At 46.5% G+C, this 22946-nt stretch overlaps 1 protein-coding gene across 3 annotated transcripts in view; it reads left to right on the top strand.

Annotated features, from left to right (window-relative positions):
* NRP2 (neuropilin 2) overlaps positions 1-22946 on the top strand; it is a 114660-nt gene that overhangs the window by 75249 nt on the left and 16465 nt on the right. The window contains exons 13-16 of one of the 3 annotated variants that reach the window (XM_061186715.1): positions 5028-5290; positions 6856-6952; positions 8101-8136; positions 17624-21134. In XM_061186715.1, the coding sequence (XP_061042698.1) occupies positions 5028-5290; positions 6856-6952; positions 8101-8136; positions 17624-17904 (677 nt within the window). In that variant the 3' untranslated portion in view covers positions 17905-21134. Of the gene's footprint in view, positions 1-5027; positions 5291-6855; positions 6953-8100; positions 8137-17623; positions 21135-22946 lie in introns of those variants that run through there. The other 2 variants (XM_061186724.1, XM_061186708.1) reach the window with 2 other exon arrangements.

Raw genomic sequence — 22946 nt, forward strand, 5'->3', positions numbered from 1 at the left:
ATTGTTTCCCGTTGGAAGCTATCCATTGCCGACATCACTGCCATCACCTACAAAAACAAGAAGACAGCCTCCAGCAGGTAGAGCTGATTTTTAGCTGGCCAATTGTCATGTTTGGGGACCTCTTAACAATCCAAAGGGCTTTTCCCCTAAAGTCTAAGTAAATCAATAAAGTAGCCCACCCATGCCAGGCCAACCCTTTGCTCTATCAAGTCACCAACAGCCACTGTCTGTTAAAACTTCCTCTGTGATTGGCAGTGGTAGGCCATAAATTAGAATGTTCTAGAAGAACAAACTCCACTGATAGCACATGTGCTTCGCTCACAGCACATATATGGCTGCCATGACTTCAAAGAACTGAAGCACTTAGCTTGGCGAAGGGTCAGTGTGGAGACCTGCCACAACCAAAGCCCTGGAAAGCGGACATTTAAAGAGGCAAGCGTTGTGTTTCCTGAGGAAGTGAAGACCAGGGTCTTAATTCTTCACGAGTGAAAATGTTCCTAAGTCAGAGGACAGAAATTGGCTGCACTCCATCGGGAATAGAAGGAGGACATGTGTCTAAATGACAGCAGGAAAACTTAAAACTGAATTTAAGAAGTTTCTGACAGTTAGGGCTGTGACCCAGAAAACACATTGCCAGCATGGCCTATGGAAACTCCTCCTCTGGAGAATTTAAAGCGAAGGGTGGACCGCTGTTCTGGAGATGTTTTCAGCATGGTTCCTCTGGGCAGCAGGGCTGGCCCCATCTAAATGGTCTTTTGAGGTCCCACTCTCATTCCAGAATCATGTATTATTTTATTGCATCTGCTGTAGATTGACCCAAAAGCATGTGGTAAACAGTGTCTGATGTACAACTTGAGGCTGGCTGGTTTCTGGGGTTAGGATGGATCTGGGAACCATCTTATTCCAGAGAACATCTTTACTGTCCTTGAGCCAAATCTTACTTCCTTTGAGTCTTGGATTGGTCCTCCCAGGTTATTGGTGCTCTTTGGACCCTTTTTCTTTCTAAAAGGAACAAAAAGGGCAGCACAGGAGGCAGTGGGTTTAGTGATGGCAGTGGAAATGAAGATCAGAGCATTTATGGAGCGTCTACTGTGTCCCTGTTCGTATGCAAAGCACCTTACAAGGCTCTTTCCATTTCCTCCTCCTCGCGACTCTATGCAGTATTGCTGTTATTATATCCGTTTCACGGATGGGAACACTGAGGCTTTAAAAGACTAGCGAACATTAGGATTCCAGCCCAGATGAGAGGCGAGTTCCTGGCGATTTTACTCAGTCCAATCAGGGCTCAGATCCTACTTCCATCACTCTCTAGCAGTGGTCTGGGACACATGACTTCAATTCTCTGAGCCTCTGTTTCCTTTTTGGTAAGAATGGAGAACATAATACTTAATTCACAGGGAAGATTACGGAAGGCAACCAAGCCGCCAGTGTGATATATCTGGCACACAGAGGTGCTCAGGTCACAACAATTCTCTTGCCCCTACTCTTCCTCTCCCCATCTCTGGGCTTTTCCTGGCCGAAGCCATTCCTTCATGATGTCCTGCTTCTAATCAGTCCTCTCTCAGTGACAGGCAGGGACGTTTTGCAGCTCAGCGTCCCTCTGACTGATGTCTACTGCTAATTCCTTAAATTTACATATCATCTTTCTTCCCTCGAGCTCATAGCACTTAACAGACAAGTGGGGCACAAATGATTTCACTAAGTGAAATTCAGAGGCCTGCTTGTCTTGAGATTCTGCAAACTAGTGGATTAGCTCAGATGTCAGCACTGAATTATGATCCTTTAGCTGTTCGTGCTTAGCATGCCACCAGCATTAACTCCCTGGTCTTCCAGTGGTCCTTTAAATCATGCACAGTCATTACCATCTTACTGTGAGAGAGAGAGAAGAGAGGAGAGGAAAGGGAGGGAGAGAAAGCTCAGGTCCCCGGGAGAGACAGTCTGTGAAACCTTTGGCCTCATCGTGCCTGAAGTTTTAGCAACAGGATGGGTAAATAAAACAGACCGGATAAAATCCAGCCAGCCCGGCTCTTTACACCTCCACACACATTTTACTTACTAAATTCTAACCATTATGCTATGATTCCCCTGCTGCTTAAGAATGTAAATTCACACAAGTGACAGTATTTCTGCCAAGCAATTTTCAGGCAGCCAGTGGGTCCTATTTGTGAAACTGTGAAGGAAGACGGCTGAATAATAAGTCTCTGAAATCTGGTTTCCTTTATATACGAGTGGAAACAGTAAAGGCTTGGAGATGACTGGAGCATGGGAGCGTTTGGGGGGTTCTCACTGGTAGCTCAGTGGGCTGGATGCTTCCACAGGTCACCCTGTTTTTGGATCTGCCTATTGATTGTAGGTATATTCACTTTGCAAAAGCTACCGTACCGTTTTCTTTATACATACTCATATTTCAGTATAAATGTTCCTTAATAAAAAGCAGAGCATCTCAAAAAAAAATCACCTCACCTTTGAAAAAGGCTGTTGGCTCAGTAGAATGGGAGGGAACTGTGAGGAGATTATATGAACCTGAGGGATTACCAGAGGCCAGATGATTCCCCCTCTGTTCTTGTTTCCAATAGACAGCCTCACAGCATGCTTTATCCATGTGTTTGTCATTCATTCATTCATGGGAACAAAATTTTCCTGAGTGATGGCATATATTTGTCACTATCTAGGGGCAGGGAGAAGAAGCATTATTAACCCTTCTATGTGTGAGGCCAGGACCTTACATCTAACCAGGGCAATAGGAAAGACACACACCAAACAGTTAAATTACAGTACAAGGTAGTGGGTGTTTACCCGCTGAAACGCAAGAAAAATGGCCTCCAGTCTTTTTTAAAACAAGGTAAAATCAGTGGTGTGGTCAATAGATGCTCGAGTTGTTGAGAGAAGAGAGGAATTAATGTTGAAATGTGCCAGAATGGTTAGGAGAAGAGCTAGCAAAAGGGGTGGGATGGGGGTCGGGGAGCAGAGAATTACAGGTAAATGGAGAGAAGGCAACAGCACTCAGCAGAGAAGCCAGTTTGCCTTGAATAGCATGTGATTGATTACACGGACTTGGGACAAGGTATTGGGGTCACAGCTGAAGTGAAGGGCCTACTGCATGAATGTGGGGGAACCTGAAGTCAAGTCCAGCTCTGCTACTCGCTAGCCTCTCTCCCTTGGAAAGTCACTTGAACCTTTCTGAGCCTCAGTTTCTGCATCTTGTGCAAAATAAGATTAGTAAGACCTAGCTCACAAGCATATAGCAATGATTAAATTATGAATGCATATCAACATGCTTTGTAACCTCTAAAGCATTATGAAAATATGACTTATAATTATTACCATTAATAGTGGCAGTAATGAGATCTGATAGGAGAAGCATAGGTTCAGAAGTTCTTTGCGTGTCTGCTTGTGGCACCAGTGTCTCCTCCCTCAGCAGATCACCATCATTAAAATTTTCTGCTCCAGACAGCTGCCTACTTATCTGTGCTGACTTTGGCCTTGAAGTGGTCCCGTGTTGTGGGATATTAGACCAATGTGGTTCTGGATGGTTAAGGAGTCCCAAACTGGAATCCCAACTATGCATCCCAAGCTGGTCTAATTTGACTTCAGGGGACGGTAGCTTCTAGAGCAATAACCCTGGAGAATCTAACCAGAAGGGACTTAGGGGAGACAGGGAGGAGGGAGAGACGTGGCCAGGGGGAGGAGAGGAAAGAGCTGTTGCTGGGCCACTGATGACTGTCACAGGCTCCGCTCTCACTAGAAAGATGATGTCAGCAGGAATAACAACAGCAAACCGGTGGTCCAGGAGTACCCCGTTGATTCAGGGCTCTGGCGTGCCCGCCTGTCTTCCCTGACAAGCCCAGGGTGTTCACAGTCCCTGCTGAGTAAGACAGCTCTGTGCCCACGTCTCGGATTAACACGATCCTGAGGTGTCTGATGTGCTGGGTATGTGGTGCAAAAGTGCCACCGCCATCTTGCAGAAGTGTTCAGCATAAGATGTTTCAGGGCCCAAAGGAGGCCGTGAGATTTTCTCCTCAGATGCCATCCTGTTCTCCGTGCAAGTGGCCGGAATGCTCCTGCACGAGCTGGATTTGCTGGTGCGGGTCCCCAGACCTGTGTCTGCAAGGCATGGGGTCTGCCAGCAGGAACGGGAACTCGGCCTCCCACACAGTACCTGATGTATCTGAAAGCTAATCTGCCAAAAGACACGCTCTTCAAACATTTGGATGGGTGAAACCTTCATTTCCCAATATGTGTATGTTCTCTGCTAAACACTTAGCCTTTGTTAGTGATGATGACAGCACTTGTTTTCATTGGGGCTGTGCTTGCCTGGCTCTCTAAGGAAGGCCAAGTTCAGGCCTCCCCAGGCTGGTCAGGGAAGGGATTGGGGTCTCAAGCCCCCTGAATCACCCCTGTGCAGCCACCATTCCCTGTTCTGCTTGAACAGGGATGTGAGTCTTCTGAGTTGCAGTTACTAGAGCCCAGGCACCATCCAGTAGCACCGTCGGAGACAGAAGCTTTTAAATGTCTTCCATTTGGACAGTGCCCAGCCAAGATGATAAAGGCTTGAATCATAAACTACCTGGCCAGAAACATCCTCTAGTCTAGCAGCCATTTCACCCCTTTATTATCCAGTTCATTAGAGTGCACTGGCCTTTTGGGTAAGCCGATGATGAGTAAAACGTGGGTCTGGCCTCTCGGAATCTAGGGGGGAAAGACAAGTACAAATACAACCAGCCAAGACCTATGGCCAGCGGCGCCGGGTGCCATATGTAAAAGGCACAAAAGAAGTGATGCAGGGAAATAGGCAGGAGGGACCTTCTTGACGTAAAGACTCAAGAAAGGGCTTCAAGAGGATGCAGCATTTGATTCCGGGCTCCAGAGCCCTAAAAAGGGGACACAGGGCCTGGAGAACTAGTTCATAAGTAAACAAAAGACACCCAAATTCTGCCCCAGCTTCCCCCCGGAAGGACCACAACTTCCAACTGGTGTCTTTCCCAAGCATTTACCAGGAACCTCTGTTTGGGTTTGTCTCCCCCCAGATGACAGGAATTTCTTGCGGCTGCAGAGTGATGGCGGGAGAGAGGGCCAGTACGCGCGGCTCATCAGCCCCCCCGTCCACCTGCCGCGGAGCCCCGTGTGCATGGAGTTCCAGTACCAAGCCACGGGAGGCCGCGGGGTGGCGCTGCAGGTGGTGCGCGAAGCCAGCCAGGAGAGCAAGCTCCTCTGGGTCATCCGCGAGGACCAGGGCGGCGAGTGGAAACACGGGCGGATCATCTTGCCCAGCTATGACATGGAGTACCAGGTGGGGTGGCGACGGGAGACCGTTGCGGAGATCCGAGGGAATCGTTGTGATCTGTGTTTCAATATTTCAAAGGGCCGTGCCCATTCATCTTTAGGGAACGCGGTTAAGCGCCGCTGTTTTCATTGTGTTTCTCACGTTGCCATGGCAACTAAATGACACTCTTATTTGTTATTCAGAATGTGCCTATCTCTACACCCAGACTTGGTTCTTTGTTCCTCCTATTGCCTTTTATATAGCTGAAATCTTCTCCAACAAATGTTTCTTCTCTCCATTTTATTTTAGATTGCTATCAGGTAGGCTGGCAAAGGGACGCAGAAGCCAGGGAAATAAACACAAACAAACCCTCCATACACAAGGATAGAAGCCTGTGGAGCCCCTCAGACTCCGAGGAGGAGAGGGAAACAGCCTCCCACCCCGGTCCCAGCAAGTGTGAACACGGGAAGGGGAGGGTCGCTGTTGGTGCTCAGTGGCCAGCAGACCAGAGAGACTCCTAAGTGAGTGGTATCTCTCCCAGCAGCTCCAGGAGTTGAGTTCTATTATCTCTGCCCCACAGAGCAAGAGCCCGAGGCACAGATGGGTATGCACAGCTGGGGCTGGAACTTGGGTAGGAGTAGGCATACTGTGGAAGAGGTGACTGAGAACCAGCCAAAGCATTAACCTGGTCTTCCCCAGACGAAAAGTAGCAACAGATGGCTGGTGAGGCAGCCAACTGCTCGCTCAGCTTGCCAGAGGACATGTGCTCCTTCGCAGAGAGAACCTGGGGAGGGCGAGAATGAGGGCGGAACGGAGACCACAGAGCAGAGGGGCTCCTGTGTGCAGCCTGCAGTCACTCTCGAGCTTGTTAGGCAGCCTGAGTCCCTCCCCCCCCACCACCTGCCTTCCCACTTATAAACCTCAGAGCATGGTGTTGCCAGTACCTGTTGGCATTTTTGTCTCGCCCACTGAACGGTGAGATTTCCTGGTCAGAGGGTCTTGTCTTATTAGGCTTTGTAACTGTCGTGGTGCCTGGCACGTAGTAGGTGATCAGTAAACTAGTGCTGAAGGAAAATCACTTCCCTTCTCGTTGTAATAATGGAGCCATATGACAGTGTTACCCCCAAGGCGACACAAACCTGTATACTACATTTCTCACCTTACCCCCACCTGCTCGTGTCCTCTGAGTTTCCAAATACCTGGATTGGGCATTTGAAAGATTTGTGAGAAAAAATATCAAAAATGGCTAGGGAAATTTCAATTCTCCATTAAACGTGCTCTGATTGTGGCCCTTTTAGTCAATACATTCTGGTTACTGGACAACAATATCCTCACTTTGTTATATATGTATTTTTTAATCACCTCAAATATGCATTTGATTTGAACCAACTCTTTTAAATTAAGATTTCAAGCACCATAGCCATGTGGTCAACAGATGTGTACCAGGTGCAGTAACGCGCACACACACACACACACACACACACACACACACACATACATTTTAAGCTGCAGTTAACAGAAAATTGGCAATCTTTGCACTGTTTGGACGAGGAAGCTCAGTTAACCATGGCTCTTTTTCTTCCGGCTTCTAGATTGTGTTCGAGGGAGTTATAGGAAAAGGACGTTCAGGAGAAATTGCCATTGATGACATTCGGATAAGCACCGATGTCCCGCTGGAGAACTGTATGGGTACGTGAATATCTGTCTCTTTGTGGCTCTTCCAAGGGCTGGGAGGTACAAGAAGAGACAGCACATCGTTTTCAAACACAGCTCTTACCCAGTGGGTGGGGCAGCTCCAGTCTGTGCGGGAGGCGAGGTGTGAGTGCAGTTATAGCTTGGGCTGCATTCAGGATGGGAGAGGGGTGAGATGAGGTGAAGTCTTATATCCCCGTTCCCATTCAGAAATAGACACGCACTAAGTATATGAAGATTCAGGGTGCCAAGACCCCATCATCACACTCCAGCTTTTAGCAAAGAAAATGCTAGAGGACGAGAGCAACTGTCAGTCAGAATTACATGATGGAAAGGTTTGATGGATTTAATGGAAGCCTTCACTGGTGAGCAAAAAATAGTACATATGTTATATCAGAGTGATAACACAATTACCCAAGTAGCTCTTTTACATGAATGAATTGCAGGGCAAGCTATGGCATGTGAAATAAGAGTTTAGATTTTGCTTTGAGGCTAATATCTCTAATGCCCAAGATGCCAAAGTTGTAAGATTAAACATTGCATGCCAGGTGACCAGCATAGGAAGGACACTGTCACCTTGGACAGAAGTGCTGAGCAGCCAGCCCACCTGAGATGCACACATTTTACCTAGTTCACCCCACGGGCCCATCAGAGCCATGGACATTCCCCAAAGCAAGAGGAAATCCTGAGAAGGAACGAGACCTACTTTCAGTCTGCAGAGTAACTATAATAACTCACCAAGTGCTTTTCTTGGCACATGGGTCCCAGGTGTGTGTGTGCCTGATGATGTCAGAGCACCTGGGACCACCCTAGTCTCTTCAGGCAATTCTCGGGGCCCCAGGCATCTAAAAGTAATCCAGGCTCTGAGAAAGTAATCAGTGGTAAGTGACTGATTACAATGCTTCAGGGACCCATTACTCTATAAAGGACTTTTTGTTCCAAAGCAACTTTGAGAATCTTTTCCCCACCCACCCGGCCCCCATGATGATGATGTGTTAGACATGGTCTAGAGCATGTGGAGGACATGGGATACTTTCCGTGGGATAGTATAATAAAGCTTGATGAAATTCATCTTCATCATACCCTTTGTTCACCCTATTTCTTCCCCTTATCTAACTCAAATTTTTTTCTGTTTTTTTTTCCAGAACCCATCTCAGCTTTTGCAGGTGAGAATTTTAAAGGTAAAAAAAGTTCTTTTTAAATTTCTGCATGCCTTTTCCTTCCCCCCATGTGATATGAATTTGGTGGAGGCAATAAGCCTCCAAATTTGACAAAGCTCACAAGAGAAAATAGATGCCACACCTTCTCACCGCTAGATGGCGCCAACAACACCTGTAGATGCAGGGAAAGGGGGATTGATATCCTCGCTGTCTCTTCTTTAATTAAAGTTTAGAAACCTGTAATAGAGACAAATAGGTTACAGATAAACCTTTCAGCCTTGCACTGTCCAACGGAGAGCCATGAGGCTGAAAATGCATGAGTGGCGAGAAAGGAGAGGCTGTGGGGAGACTGAACAACAAAAAAAAGTCAGTAGTAAATTAAAAGTGAAATGAGGTGGCAATGATTTATTTTCGCCTGAAGATGGTTTCTTTCCAGTCACAGGGTACCAAGGCAGCGGTCTCAATTAACCCTCAGTGAGGTACACTGGTGGGCAGTTTTGTGAGGGAAGAAAGTTAGGGGAAACACACAAGGAATGATAATCCAAAGGGGGGAAAGTTGCAAAACTCAGGAGCTGGTGTCTGATTAAGGGAAGAAGGAGGCTCATTCGGTGACTGGAGTTAGAGCACTTGAAATACAAGACGGAAGAACAGAAAAGGGCATTTTATCCCTAATAAGGTAAATAGAGAGCAGGGCAAAGAAAGAGCAATGTGGGATGCTTGCCTTATCCAGGGAGGGAAGAAAGACCTCCAAACTTGGGGATGCTAATGTCTGTGCTGTTTACTGCAGTGGATTTCACATTTCACCCTCTTTGCAGTCCTCTTGGTTGGCACTGCTAACATTTCCACCCGGGTTCCAATGCTAAGCATTTAGAAGCCACTCTATAAATGCTTCACTTGAGTTGACTGGGAGGGAAAGCATACTCAGAGACACTCACCCTCACCTAAGGGCGGAACCCGTTTTATGCAAACCGTTGTGCGGGTTTCGGTGCCCTGTTTGTATTGGCTGGCCTTAACCCCACAGGTGACAACATTTCAGAGGTAAGGGAAGTCATTTTTGTGTCTGAAGTCTAGACTCATTATCTTCACTCTCAGTAATCTGTCCAGCTCCTGGCTGGAGAGAGATGACTTCCTGGGTTGCCACCTAGATGTGCTCTCTGACTCCAAATCATCTCACCCAGTTTGCCACTCCTCAGCCCTGAGACAGTAGCTGAGGAGGAGGACAGCAGCACGGGGAATGGCAGACCTACCTACGTAGAATATCTTTTCATTCTTTTTCACCTTTCCTTGCCTCCATCCCCACTCTCCCCGCTGCACATTTTAAGGTATTAAGAGTATTCATGTGCATTTGTTGGTGCTCCTTGGGTGTGAGATTTATGTTAATGTGAATCTAAAAGTATTGGAAGGAAAGCTGAGATCAAAACTGAACGGCTTGGAGTACAGTTGAATTCAAGTTCTAACTTTCGGGACCCAAGGTAACGTTGACACTCAGGCAGTGAAACTTGCTTATGTTGTTTCACATGACTTTGACTGATTGTTGAGACTCAAAGCTCCCAGGAAAGGCTGGTTACAGACTTACAGCCCCTGCTGCAGACACTGTGCTGTGTGAGCACACATGTCTGGGTCCATGAATGACACGTACGGTGGCTAAGCACTTTGCTTCTGTAAGAGAATAAACAAACCAGGGCACATGTGCTGTCCCGGAGGCTGTGTTTACCATGAGCGTCACAAGCCCGTCATGTTCTCTTGTAAAAAAATATATATATAAATACAACAGCCTCAGAGCCGCAGTGCTCATTTAGCCCAAATAAACACAGGGCTTAGGGACTCGAAGGTAAGAATTTCCAGTGCACTCCCGATGGGCTGCTTTGGGGGTTAAGCAAAGGCAGCCCACGAGTGGCATGGATTGGCCCACGGCTATTGTCTTGAGAAATAACGAGCATCTTTGGAAGGAGGAAACCAAGCTGTGGGGAGCAGAGACTTGGCTAAGGAGTCAATAGCAGGATAGGAGTTGAGAATGGACAGTTTCAATTACATCAGCAAGTTTTACATGGAACTCTGACTTGGTAGCCAGATGAACCCAGGGCCAGGGAGGCTTCTGTTGCGTTGAGGCCCCTCTGACCTCAGCAGGCACCTCTGGATTTTGACTTGAGCGAAGCCTTCCATTTGGGAGAGGAAAGAGGACCCTTCGCTCTCTCTAACCTACTCACCTCTCCTGGTCAGGGCAGCAGCAGCCCTCTCTTGCTGGGGGTGTGGATGCCTTGGGGATTAAACCAGGCTTTCACTCAAAAAGAGAAACAGAGAAATCAGGTTTGGGGCAAGCAGGCTATGGAAAGTTGATGGTGAAACAATATTAACAACAGGCATATATATTGTTAGTATGTTTTTTTGAATTGGGGTTGTTTTTCTTTTCCATTATATATTAACCACGAGACAGAAGCAATCTTATTCTTTAGGAGAGATCTATGTGTACTAGGTAAATCTTGAAGGAAATGCAACAAAAGTGGCCTCTGGACCGGGACTTATTAGATAGTCTTGATCTTTTATATTTTGAAGTGTCTTTCATTTTCTGCCTCTTACTCATTTCTTGCCATAGAACATTCTCTTTTAATTCAAATCACCTTGTGTCTTCTGCTCGGGGTGTATACTTTGATTGCATACCGGGGTATGAGTCAGTAGTGAGGAGAAACAAGCCACGGAGAAAAAGAGAGCCATGTAGAGAAGGGACGAGGAGGAGAGAGTGAATAAGCTGTGTTGTCATGTGATGTTTAAAGAGACTTTTTTGCTGTTGTTCTAAACAATGTAGCCTGGGTGTGCTTTTCTTTTTTCTTTCTTTCTTTTCTTTTTAAAAAGCACTGGCTATAGACAAAGTGCCGTCATGTATCTTGTTCTAGAATTTGAGCTTTTACAAATGAAAAACTGTGTGTAAGGGTCGGGGGATGGGGGAAAACCGAAAAGGGGTGTAATTAAGGTGATGGATTATTTTTTCTTAACCAACACTTTCCTCTTTCAATAAAAGTAAGAAGAGCAATGAGGAAGCCAGTAAAAATATATAAAGCCCATAATCAGAGTTCTGTCGTTGTTAACCAGCCGGTTATATTTAGCAGGTCGCAGTGGAAGCAAGAGTTCTTATTCATGTTAGAGGCTGTGGGCTTTGAACAAAGCGGGAGCAAAGAGACAGAGTCTGGTACCCTACCCGTCAGAGACCCATGGAAATCCTGGGCACGGGGGTGGGTAGTGAGAGTGAAGCATTCAGCAGTGCTGCGTCTACCACTGATGGATGCTAAAAGGAACATCAGTAGCTCCTGTTCAAGGCTGTGATCGTGGGTTTTATGCCTCAGACCAGCTCTGAGGGCCATCGGGCCCATCTTTTGGGTCTCACCTTGTGCAGTCCTTGGCAGTTTTCAACCAGGTAAAACCAGCAGAAAGTGGACAGCACAGGCTATCTCCTGGGCATAGAGGGGGCCCATTTTGGGCTAACGACAGAGCTGGCTGGGGTTTGACCCTATGCATCAGGTTTTCGCTTCTGTTTATTTGGTACCAACTGACACATCTTCGCCGTTTCCTGCCCCCATCTCTCTGTCCCCACCCTCATCCCCGGTCGATCTACCAGTCGGCTGCCTCCGGAGGCTTTGTCCCCCAGTGTGATGACCCACAACCCAGGGCACAGGACGTGGGGTTGGCCTCAAATTCCCTCTTTCTTTGGCGTCCCTCCCTCGCACGGCTCTCTGGCTCTCTCGACTAGAAGCACTCGTGAAACACAGTGAGGGTTAATCGGCGTTCCTGCAGTAATCCTCTGATGAAAGGCGGAGAGGTATTCCTGAACCCTGCCAGGGCTCCAGATAGGCAGCTGTGGGGTGTGACTCCTTCTCCTCGGCCCCCTCCCCCCGACGTGCCCAGCTGCCAGATCAGGGCTAGGTGTTGCTGAGCGGGGAAGCCTGGAGATGAGAAGTGTGTGACCCGCTCACCGCCTGGCTGTGGCTGCTCGCCTGAGGGGATGCCGAGGCATCCTTTGTGAGGTTCACGTCACAGAGGCCTGACGCCCTCCCTCCCCCCGCACGTGTACCATTCATCTAAACAGCTGCCAACGTCAGTTTCTCTAAGGGGAGAAGGAATTTCTTTTTGCTGACTTTTCCTCTCTCCAGGAACAGGAAGGAGAAGCCTTAGTTTAAAAGAAGTAGCCTATGCATAGTGCAGGGAGATCAGCTCGGTGCTTTGTGACCACCTAGAGGGGTGGGGTAGGGAGGGTGGGAGGGAGACACAAGAGGGAGGGGATATGGGGACGTATGTATACGTATAGCTGATTCACTTTGTTATACAGCAGAAACTAACACACCATTGTAAAGCGATTCTACTCCAATAAAGATGTTAAAAAAAATAAAAATAAAAATAAATAAAAGAAGTAGCCTAAGTGCCACCAAAGAGAGGACAAGTGTCTGAGACTTCAGCCAGCCACAGATCTGAGTTTAGGGGGGGTTTAGAAAGATGTGGGAGACCACCAGGTCTCCTGCTAACCTAGTGGAAACCTTCCGGTGATCCCCACACACACCGAGTGCAAGGCAACCCGGAAGAGTCATTTCACAGGGAAATTTTGCACTTCTGCATTCTTCTTCCCAACAGATGAGTGGGCGTGACCATATTCTTCGACTCTCTTCTGTAGACTTTTCTAGAGGAGCCAGCCTTCTCTTTTGTTCGTTTAATCTCACAAATTACATAAATCTTTCATCTGAAATGCCCCTTCACCAGCTCTTCGTTTTCAACCTATACCTAAAAGACTGCAGACAGGCCAGGCCTGAAACAGTTCTGATTTGCAATGAACCTTTTTGTTTTTTCCCCTCTGAGAGAGATGATTTACCTTTGGTGTCTTTCGAAACATTTCTTTTGGAAACCTGGGTGACTCCTCCAGGTCCGGAGGACATGTCATAAACTTAGCTGTAGGAGATGCTGTCTCTTTCCGGTGATTCAGTGAGAACTTGACTGAGACAGTCCTCAGACAGCTTCCAACAGAAGTAAGAGGCAGAAAGGGGGAGGGCTGCTTCGTGTTCCATCCCTACGTGGTTAGAACAGGGGTCTGCACACTTTTTCTCTAAAAGGACAGATCGTAAATATGTTGGGCTTTATGACACTCTGTGTCACCACTACTCGCTGCCACTGTAGCACAAAAGCAGCCAGAAGCCATATGTAATGAGGGTGGCCGTGTTCCAAGACGTGCAGAAATAGGCAGTGAGCCAGATTTGGTTATCTGACCTCTGGGTTCCAGCACGGGCGGAGGATTTGGTCCACGTGGTCCCTGCCACTTCCCAGCGGTGTGAGCTTCCTCTGAGGGCTCTGAGCCATCTCTAGGGTTTCACTGTGGGCTGCCGCCCGCCCTCCTCCTCAGTTTTCCTACAGGTAAAACTGGGAGAAAAATCACTTATCCTCTCAGGTTCTCAGCTCTCCTATCTGAGAGTCATGAAGAATAAAGATGATTCACCGTATAGCCCAATGCCCGGCGCCCCGGAAGTGTCCATTCATTATAGTTGTAGTTATGGTCACATTTCCCAATTGCTTATTAATTCTGTAACCCTATTTGCACAATAGGAATGGAAGAAAGCTACCGACAGTGTCATTTTTTCCCCTTATTTTCCTTCCATGCATGGCTTCTTAGAATTTGTTTCTCAAAATTCGAATTCTCCACCTTCACATTACCGCTTTCTCCAGGGGGCTCAGAACTTTACAGGTGGCAGCCTGCTCAACCTTGCAAACACACTTGGAGTTACTGACTATTTAAATTTCCGTTTCTCATTATCTCACACGATGAGAAAACTTTACGGAAAATTAGAAGGTGGAAATTAATGAAAAATAGAAGAGGCGTTGAAAGCATTTTTCAATTGGGGGGAAAACAAGGTATGTTGAGTAAGTGGGAGACGTTAGAACAATCAGAGGGGACATTCAGGTCCGCACATCACCAGTGCTGGGCAAGGTTGAAGTCACCTGCATTCTTTCTGCCATCCTGGGGGACATGGCCCTGGCTCCTGTGTTGTGAAGCAAAGGCCCAGCCATCCCATATGGCTGAGGGGGGCAAGTGGGGCTAAAATGCAGCCACTCACCAACCTGGGAACCTGGTGCAGGCAGCATCTGCCCAAAGGGGGCACCTTTTTGCAGTTTGACATAGAGGCATGGTATGAGCTAACAGAATCTAACACTTTCCAAGAATAACTATTCTATGAAGTACCATTAGGTCATCAACATTTTTTCCAGGGAGTCTGAATGTAGGTCCAAAGTTCATTCCTCCATTCATCTGTCCACTCATTCATCTAATCACCCATCCATCCACCCATCCATCCACCCATCCACCCATCCATCCATCCATCCGACATTCCTGGGATTGCTGCTGTTATCTGGAAAGGCGCTTTGAAAGGGGATTTAACCCCTATTGATCTATCACCTTCCTTTTCTCTGGCTAGCAAACCACAGCCTCGTTAGCACACAGCCCCTGAAGGCTGCCACAGAGCCAGGTTCCAAACCAGCAAACCACCAGCCTGTGGGAGCTGGGTCTCTTTAGCTGGAGAAAGTCCTAAGAAACTCTGGCCCCCAACTGCAGGTCATCAAAAATTGCCTGAGGGGCGTGAGAGGAGGGCTGTTAGGTGTATCCTCTCTTTTCTGACTCCTTTAACAATAAAAGCACAAATTCATATAGTATGTTTTCTCATTTCTCCAAACAAATGTCCAAGGAAAAAGTTTAAGGAACCAATGTGACGTCCACCAAATTGCTTTTGTCACTAAAATTTTCTACATGGCAATCATTTCTGGGGAGGGGAGTGTTAGCGGGAAAGGGGAAGAGGGCTTTATAATAAAGTGAAGTTTGTCTTCCAAAGCAGAGCAGAACTTGAGGCGAGGGGTCTATCTCTGATTCTGAATCTGTAATCCACAGAATGCGATTTCTTCTTCTCCAGTGGGTCCCTAGATCCTCCCCACCGTGCCCCAACTTTGTCTCTATCATAAGCAACACTTTAGGAGTCACATGAAGGCCCCAGCCCCGGCGCGTTGAGCCCTAGGGGATGTATTTAACGTTGAGAACCAGCATTTTGGCTGAGGGAAAGCAAACCTTTGAACTGAGACTATGCGGTGTTGGTAGGAACCTGAGCAGTTGTGACAGTTTTCTGCTTGACAAAAATCTGTGCTCCTGCTTTGTGGTCTAGTCAGGGCTTCAGAGGGGAAAGTTAAACCCTGTGGATTTACCGCCTTCCTTTCCTCTCACGGTGAGCTGCAGCCTCATTAGAGAATGGGTTTCACCGTGGAGCCAAATCGAAATCAGAGGCAGACCCGAGGACACCCTCTGGGGAAAGGCGGTGGCACAGGGGAACTTGGAGCCCATCCCTGAACACTTTGTTGTTGCTCGCGCATTCTTCTGAGCCCACATGAAAATCCAATGGCAGGATGGTTGCCAGGCAGCAGATACTCTTGGTGACCTGAATAATGAGTTGACACCAGTTCCTTGTGACTCCCGAGCTGGCCATTTCAAGGAACCATTTTCAGTGCCTTGCTTTCTCTTTCTGTTTCTGTGCATAATTTTCAATATGGTCACAGAGAGAGAGAGGGAAGGAGGGAAGGAGGAAAGGAGGAAGGGAGCTTTCTCAGCTACAGTCATGAAATGATTAAAAGATGGAAATGGTCTGGGAATAAACAAACATAGAGTAGCGGGTAATGAAGAAGACAGTGTAGAAAGGTGATCCTGGGATTCTGGGATCCTTTCCACCCCAGGGGCTGTGCCTGCGGCTGCCAGAGTATATGCTGGGTGACACATCCTTGTCACAGCTTCTCCAGCCCCGTGGCACTTCTGTTGGGCCAAGAGGCACCAATGAACCCTGTACCTTGGCAGAAGGGGATCCCTAAAACTAGAGGAACCAGTGAGTGATTAAAAGCTGGGAAGGTGGGCAGGCTCTGAAAGATTTTCCAAGAAAAACGCTCTCATTTTTCTAGCGCTTCTGAGAAGACATCAGAAGGTCTGACTCACCCCTCAGCTAGTCCCCAAATCAAAAAGAGGTGCTCTGGGGTTTGGGTTACAGGAGCTGGCAAACGCTGGCTCAGAAATAGGTGTCTTCACCTCAGTTCAGTCTTTTAATCACGAGCATTTATGGAGAGCCTTCTTGGTGCATACCCTGAGGTAGAAACCAAGATGAAAGCGAGTTCTTCTGCTTGAGAGCTCTGCGTCTCGTGAGGGAGGCATGAAAATATAAATGAGCCTTGTCTGAGTCTTGAGCAGAGATCCACCCACAGAGTAGGACCAACGGTGCACGGAGAGGGCAGCAGCACCTCCCGCCCGTGGCTCCCACCTGGGGTATCGCATGGATGGAGAGGATACATCTTTCTGGCCACCCCTACTTGATGGAGGCAGCTAGGGAGGAATTTTTCATAGGTTAAGCATACATCATTTTTCAGAAGTAAAGATCATGTCTGGTTTTGGCAAGCTCAAAAGCTCCTAGTCCCACTCTGGGCCAGATTCTCATCTGATGTAAATGGTTGGGAGAATCAAGTTGTAGCACTGTTTTGCATCAAATGGGACTCTAGCCAGTCTTTCCCCAGAGTTACCCTGGGCTTAAATCTACAACATCATCTCCATGGCAACCAGAAGCTAGCCAGTGAATGTGGTTGCCTTCTAAATCCTTTGCTAGCTTCTCTTCCATCCTCTGTCTTTTCTGTGATTAGAATGATCTCCCTCCCTTTGCTCTCACTTACTCTCGCTCTGACATACCTACTATCGTTTTGCACTCAACATTTCTTGGTTGCAGCTTCCTTCCAATCAGCTTTTTAAATCCTCCATTCAATTAAAAAAATGAAGATGCACTACTCATTGCTTGACAGTGGTAATTGACCTGTTTAGACAAGACCAGGCTGATTTTCAGTGGGCATGGAAGCCTTGGCAAACCAAAGTGGAATTCCCCTTCAAGTCTAGCCAGCCTAATTAATACATTGTTTGAGAATGCTGGCCAGCCAGACCAAATATTGTATTTCCGCCCATTCAGAGAATCAGTGATATGGAATCCCAGAAGTCATATCAGCATCACTTACTTGCATGTATTCCTCTGTGTGTGTGTGTGTGTGTGTGCACGCATGTGTGTGTGATGTGTGTGAATCATCATGCTTCTATATATTATACAGTAATTGTGGTTTAACAGAAAGAAGAAAAGAGTTTTGGAATCACACAGCTCTTGGTTGGTTGAATATCGAACTTCCCACTTACTTGCTGTATAACCATTCATTTAACCTCTCTGAGCCTCTATTTCCTCAATCTGTAAAATGGGTCTGACAGTACCTACCTCATAGGGTTGTAAGTAGGAAATAATATCAATCATTGAAAAGTGCTTGGCACACACTAAATACTCAGTACCATCTTATTCCCCTGTCCCCTTCCCTCTCCACTCCAAAGCATGTGTGTGTTTCTTTTCTTTTCTTTTCTTTTTTTTAAATTAATTTTGGATTAGTCTGCATGCTCTCAGCCTAGCAACACTCTTCTGTGTCTCTCCACCAGGGGGCACCCTCCTACCGGGGACCGAGCCCACAGTGGACACGGTGCCCGTGCAGCCCATCCCAGCCTACTGGTATTACGTTATGGCCGCCGGGGGCGCCGTGCTGGTGCTGGTCTCCGTCGCGCTGGCCCTGGTGCTCCACTACCACCGGTTCCGCTATGCGGCCAAGAAGACCGATCACTCCATCACCTACAAAACCTCCCACTACACCAACGGGGCCCCTCTGGCGGTGGAGCCCACCCTAACCATTAAACTAGAGCAAGACCGCAGCTCGCACTGCTGAGGGCCGAAGCAAGGACGGCACCCAAAACAAACAAGAAAGACTGCAAACACGTTGCCTCGATTTTGCACTTTTTTCTCCTCGCCTAGTCTCTGTGTGAACGCTCAGACATCTCTCTCTCGGGGCCCAAACCCTGTGCGCTCGTATCCATCCCGACCATTCTCCTTGGGTTCTTTTGTTTGTTTGTTTTCCTTTTGTTGATTCCAAACCAACCAACCCCAGCTCTAATGCTGCATCTTGGAATACGAGAAGAGATACACCCCTAAGCACTTCACAACTCAAGGCTCAGCTGGTTTCCTTCCAGAGACTGGTTCCCTGTTTCTTCCCCTTGCCTTATCCCATCCCTCCTCTCGGTGGGCAGTCAGTCTGCCAGGAGACTTGAGGGGAGACCTGGATCTGTGTGTCTGTACATGGTATACATTTGCGCGTGCGACTAGCTCTGTGTGTGCGTGGGTGTGAGAGAGAGACTGGCTCATTGTTGGGGGGGGCGTGTGTGGGTGTGTTCAGAGAGGGCCCCCTTTAACTCTTGTGTTACTTCTCCGGGGGTACATGTTCCAGAAAATAATATACTGTACTAGTTTTGTTTACTTGGAGAAGAGATTGAAGCTTTTTGTTGCCTTATCTAGCTCTGGCTGGGTTTCTGTTGGCTACCATTGTCATCTCCGTGTACCTAAAAAACTAGAGGCCACCTGAAAAGAAGTGTGGCCCCTCTCATTCCAGTCCCCATGCCCAACCCGCCTGACCCAAGAGGAAGGTTCCCCCACTGCACTCCGACATGACCCCTTGTCCTGTCTCGGGCATCTTTGAAGTCACATGATAACAGCCATTGGGTGCGTGTGGAACCATCTCTACTTCCAGCCCTGAAGCAAATCTGTCTCATGTTGCCTTATAAAAGAGAAGCTCATAATGAATGTTTAGCTTTTATTGGTTAAGTCCAATCTTGGAATAAGTCATAGAGAAGAACAGATCTGAGACTGATGTAGGAAAAACAATAGCCTGTTGAGAGCAGGAGGAGATGGAGGAGAAGGAAGGATGAAATGTTGTCTTTAAAGAACCTCCTCACCCCCTGGGCATTCATTGTGCCCCGCTTAGGATGGGATAGAGGAAGAAGGTTAAAAAACGTATTCTTTGGTATCATATTGATCATTGTAATAGCATTTGTAAAACATGGGGGGAAAGGGGTCATTTGCTTTCCTTTTATGGTGTTAATGGGTGCCTGAATATATAGCCACTAAAATATATGGCTGTTCACCTGACTTATTTGAATATTATGAGAGAATAAAAAGTTATCAGTTTTTTAAAATGTACCAGTGTACTACCCCTTAAAGCGTTCATGGCATCTGGCAAATACACCCTTATAGGCTGGCCTGGCATTTCCAGATGTTGCTGCATCGTCAGGAGAAGGTATAATGAAGATAAATCCTTTGCTGCCCATTCGTCCTCTCTAAACAACGCAGGGAGGGGGATATTAGAGATAAATTGCTTAATGATATTGTACGAAGGATGGATTCGATAATGAAGTCAATTTCATTGGTAGAAAATGCGTATTTTAACGAGATTCTCAGTGTACTGGGGCTCAGCTTTGGGGGTGTTTACTTCTCACCTTCCTGCTAGGAATCCACTGAGGAAGTGTAAGATTCTCTCCAAAGATGGTTGCCTGGGCTGAAAGCCTTCAGGTACCTTCTGAGAACAAAATACTAATGATTTTTTTTTTTTTTTTTTTTTGGCTGCTTGGGAGAGAGAGACTCTTAGCATTCTTTCGGAATATCCACATAGATCCCTCCAACACACACACACACACACACACACACACACACACACACACTTCTGCATCTGGTTTGTTTCATCCTCCTGAAAGAATGGTGCTCTCCCACTCATATTCTATTTCAAAGAGCTGGTCTGTCTCAACCACAGCAGCCCTGCCAGGAAAAAAGATGAAAGGCTAGAGCATGAGCTACCTTGAGATTTCAAGAAGTGTCTTACCCCCAGCTGAAGATGGAGAAAGAAAGACGGAGAGAGGGAGGAGGGGTGGCAGGATACCATGGATACCTTATGATGACTTCCATGCCAATCACTAAGGGCTTTTTGTCTCAAGTATCTGTATCCAGTGATGCATCTGGGGTCAGGCATCCCTTGAAATGATTGACATCCCTATAGGCACCCCATGGAGGCGTGGTGTCAGGAAATTACACCTGGAAAGTCTAGCCAGTGTAGGAAATGTCTGAGTTACCATACACCCTTGAGGATTTCCCTTCTTTAAAAGAAGATGACAACAACTTTGTGAAATTTGCTGTATCTTTATCTGATGCCCCATGTGGCATCATCTTTATGTACATGCTGTCATTGAGAATATGAGACTGCTCAAATCTCTGTGAATCCCATGATGCACTTCAGCTGGGGATGTCACACTTCTCTCTCTGTCTCTCTCTCTCTCTCCGCTCTTGCAGCCCAAGCGACTTTCGTAGTATTATCCAGGTACTATGCTAAAAGGGAAGCTCTTCTATTAAATGTCATGCCTTGCAGCTTTAAAAAGCAAAATTCTGTATTTCATGGAGGGAGGGAAGGGTCCCTCTCTTCTAAGAAAAATAGACTGGACAGGTGAATGCATGCATGCATGTTTAGAGTTGCTGCGCAGAAGACAAAGAGGTGATAGCAACTATTAAAAAATTACTGAATGAATGAATTGAAGGTCTAGCTCAGGCTGGTACAGTATTTGCCTTAGTAGAGCTTTCATGTTAACAGCTCCAGGAGGGAAACCCTTACCTCTGGGTTAAAAATCCCTTCCTTGATACTACGCTAGCAATTGCTATCCCCTAATTGCCGGTGAAGACAGAAAAAAGAATAAAAAGGATCATAGCATTGCCACTGACAAAACAGAATGCTGAAAATAAATTATCTTTTCCTTTGTCCCACATTTTTGGGATTAAAGCCAGAATAGGATAGGAAATCCAGTAATATTTCTGAGGTTGATACCCCATCTTTAAGAAGACTCTGTCTTTAAAAATGAAACTAGCAGGCAAGTAAACACCTAAATAATCGAAAATTACCAAAGAACAACAACAAAACAAGAAAACTTAAAGATTTTTACTTCCTATTCTTATCCCCTCGCCCTATAACTGTGACATCTCTTGCATTGCTCAGTTGCCTGTGTGTCAAAGTAACTTGTGGACGTTGGAAACTATTTGAATGTGTATTGTGTGGAATGTAATAAAGTGATGATATTTTTATACAAACATCTGGGTTTTTTTTTTTCACCTTGGCTTGTGAGAACAAAGTTGAAATGTAGGCTGTGAAAGAACTGATGTTTCCAAAGTTTATACATCGCCTTCTGAGCCACAGGGCATTTCTGTGGGAGGTAGGTTCTCCTTGAGGCTGAATGCCAGCCTCTCCTTCTTTTATTTTTTATTACTGCTTGTTAGGAGTTTTATCCAATTTGTGCAGCTGAGCCAATTTTTATGATTGGTGTGGGATTTTGCAAAAGTTGCTAAGTGCTAAATTACTCAATGTGATTCCACAAAATTTCTCTTGATGGCAAATCCCCAGAGATTGGACTCTACTTTCAAAGGGCCCCGGGGGGGCAGGTGGGATGAGCGAAGCTGAATCATGTACTCAGCTCTGCAGAGACAGATGGCTTCCTTTGGAGAAGAAGTGGTGACATCTTACCCCTTGCCTACCAAATGATTACTTCCACGGACACGTCGATCTCCAATTTATGAGCACTTTCCCAGACAAAACAGGAACTTGTAGCATGTTCAGGCTCGAAGACATTCCAGACTTTGGAGCAAGTAAGGAAGATAATTATATGATTACTGTGAACCTGGAAATATCATGGTGGAACATTTTATAAAAGGAACAATTCTATAATAACTTTGAGGAGGGGAACTTGGGGAAACTTACTCAAAAGCCAGAGCTTATTGACGAGTAGTTTTCTTTTGGTTCTCTTTCTTGAGTAGTTAGTGATATAGTTATATAAAATATTTCTATCTGAGGGGTATTAGAGGCAAAAAATCCAGGAAAGACAGCCTCCCAGCTATTCAGTGTTTCTAGATGGTGGTCAAAAGAGGTGGTGGAAGAATTTTCCATCACTCCCTATTCGTGGGATGTATTAGAAGCATTCCATCAACCCAGGAGCCTTCCTCAGAGTCTGAGAACATCCCTAAAGGTCCCAAGAAAAGGGGCTTGTCCAGGAGATCCTATTTCTGTCAGAATCCTGCTTTTCTTCCTTTCTAAACCTAGATCCAGGAAGGAGTACTTCTTACAGCTATAAACCTGCCCAAGTGGTGCTAAAGGAAACAGGCTTCTGGGTTTTCAGATCTTACAGGAAGTGTTGTCAGTACAGAGGGCTCAGTATAGATGTCACTGTCTGTCCTCTGCAGGAGAAAAGAGCAGAATGTCCATGTTTAGAGCATTGTTTGCTCCTCTAATGACAAGCATCATTACCCATTTTGTCTACATAACATTTGGCTATTCTTAAAGCCATTTGTTCCCATTAGCAAAAGGTGAAATGAAAGCATTTCAAAAGCATTTATTTCCAGCAAAGAGCCAGGCTCAGTCAACATTTTCATGAGCTGGCCTGGGACCAAATTTGCCAGAGTGAATTAAATTAGCCATCGCTTATGCTTCGTTAGCATTACTGTTTTTGGAGCCACCTTTGAGAATTTCATCATTGCTTTTCCCACCTTGGTTCTGAGCCCAAGGCTTATTCTATGTGCACTCTCTCTTCCCCAAAATAGCAGGCTGTTACGATTCTGATCTTAGGCGTCAAACACAGCACTGTTATCAGTATGGTATTTCAGACCTAACCCAAGCATAAATGTTACAGAAATTGTATTTCCATGGGTCATAAACACCAGATGTCAAGGCCCAGGATCGTCTGTCTTGGCTCCTACCTGGCCCTTATGATAGTTTAAATGTGCGTTCTTGCTGTTGAAGCAAGACTCTGCCCTCCTAGCCCAGATACCCGCAGCCTGGCCAGTCGGCTGTGGCCCTGTGTTTGTCTTCATCACCTCTCTTCACTGACTCTGCAATTGTTTTGCACAAACATT

This window comes from Eubalaena glacialis, chromosome 1 (genome assembly GCF_028564815.1).
Source record: "Eubalaena glacialis isolate mEubGla1 chromosome 1, mEubGla1.1.hap2.+ XY, whole genome shotgun sequence".
In the NCBI taxonomy this organism is placed as follows: Eukaryota; Metazoa; Chordata; class Mammalia; order Artiodactyla; family Balaenidae; genus Eubalaena; species Eubalaena glacialis.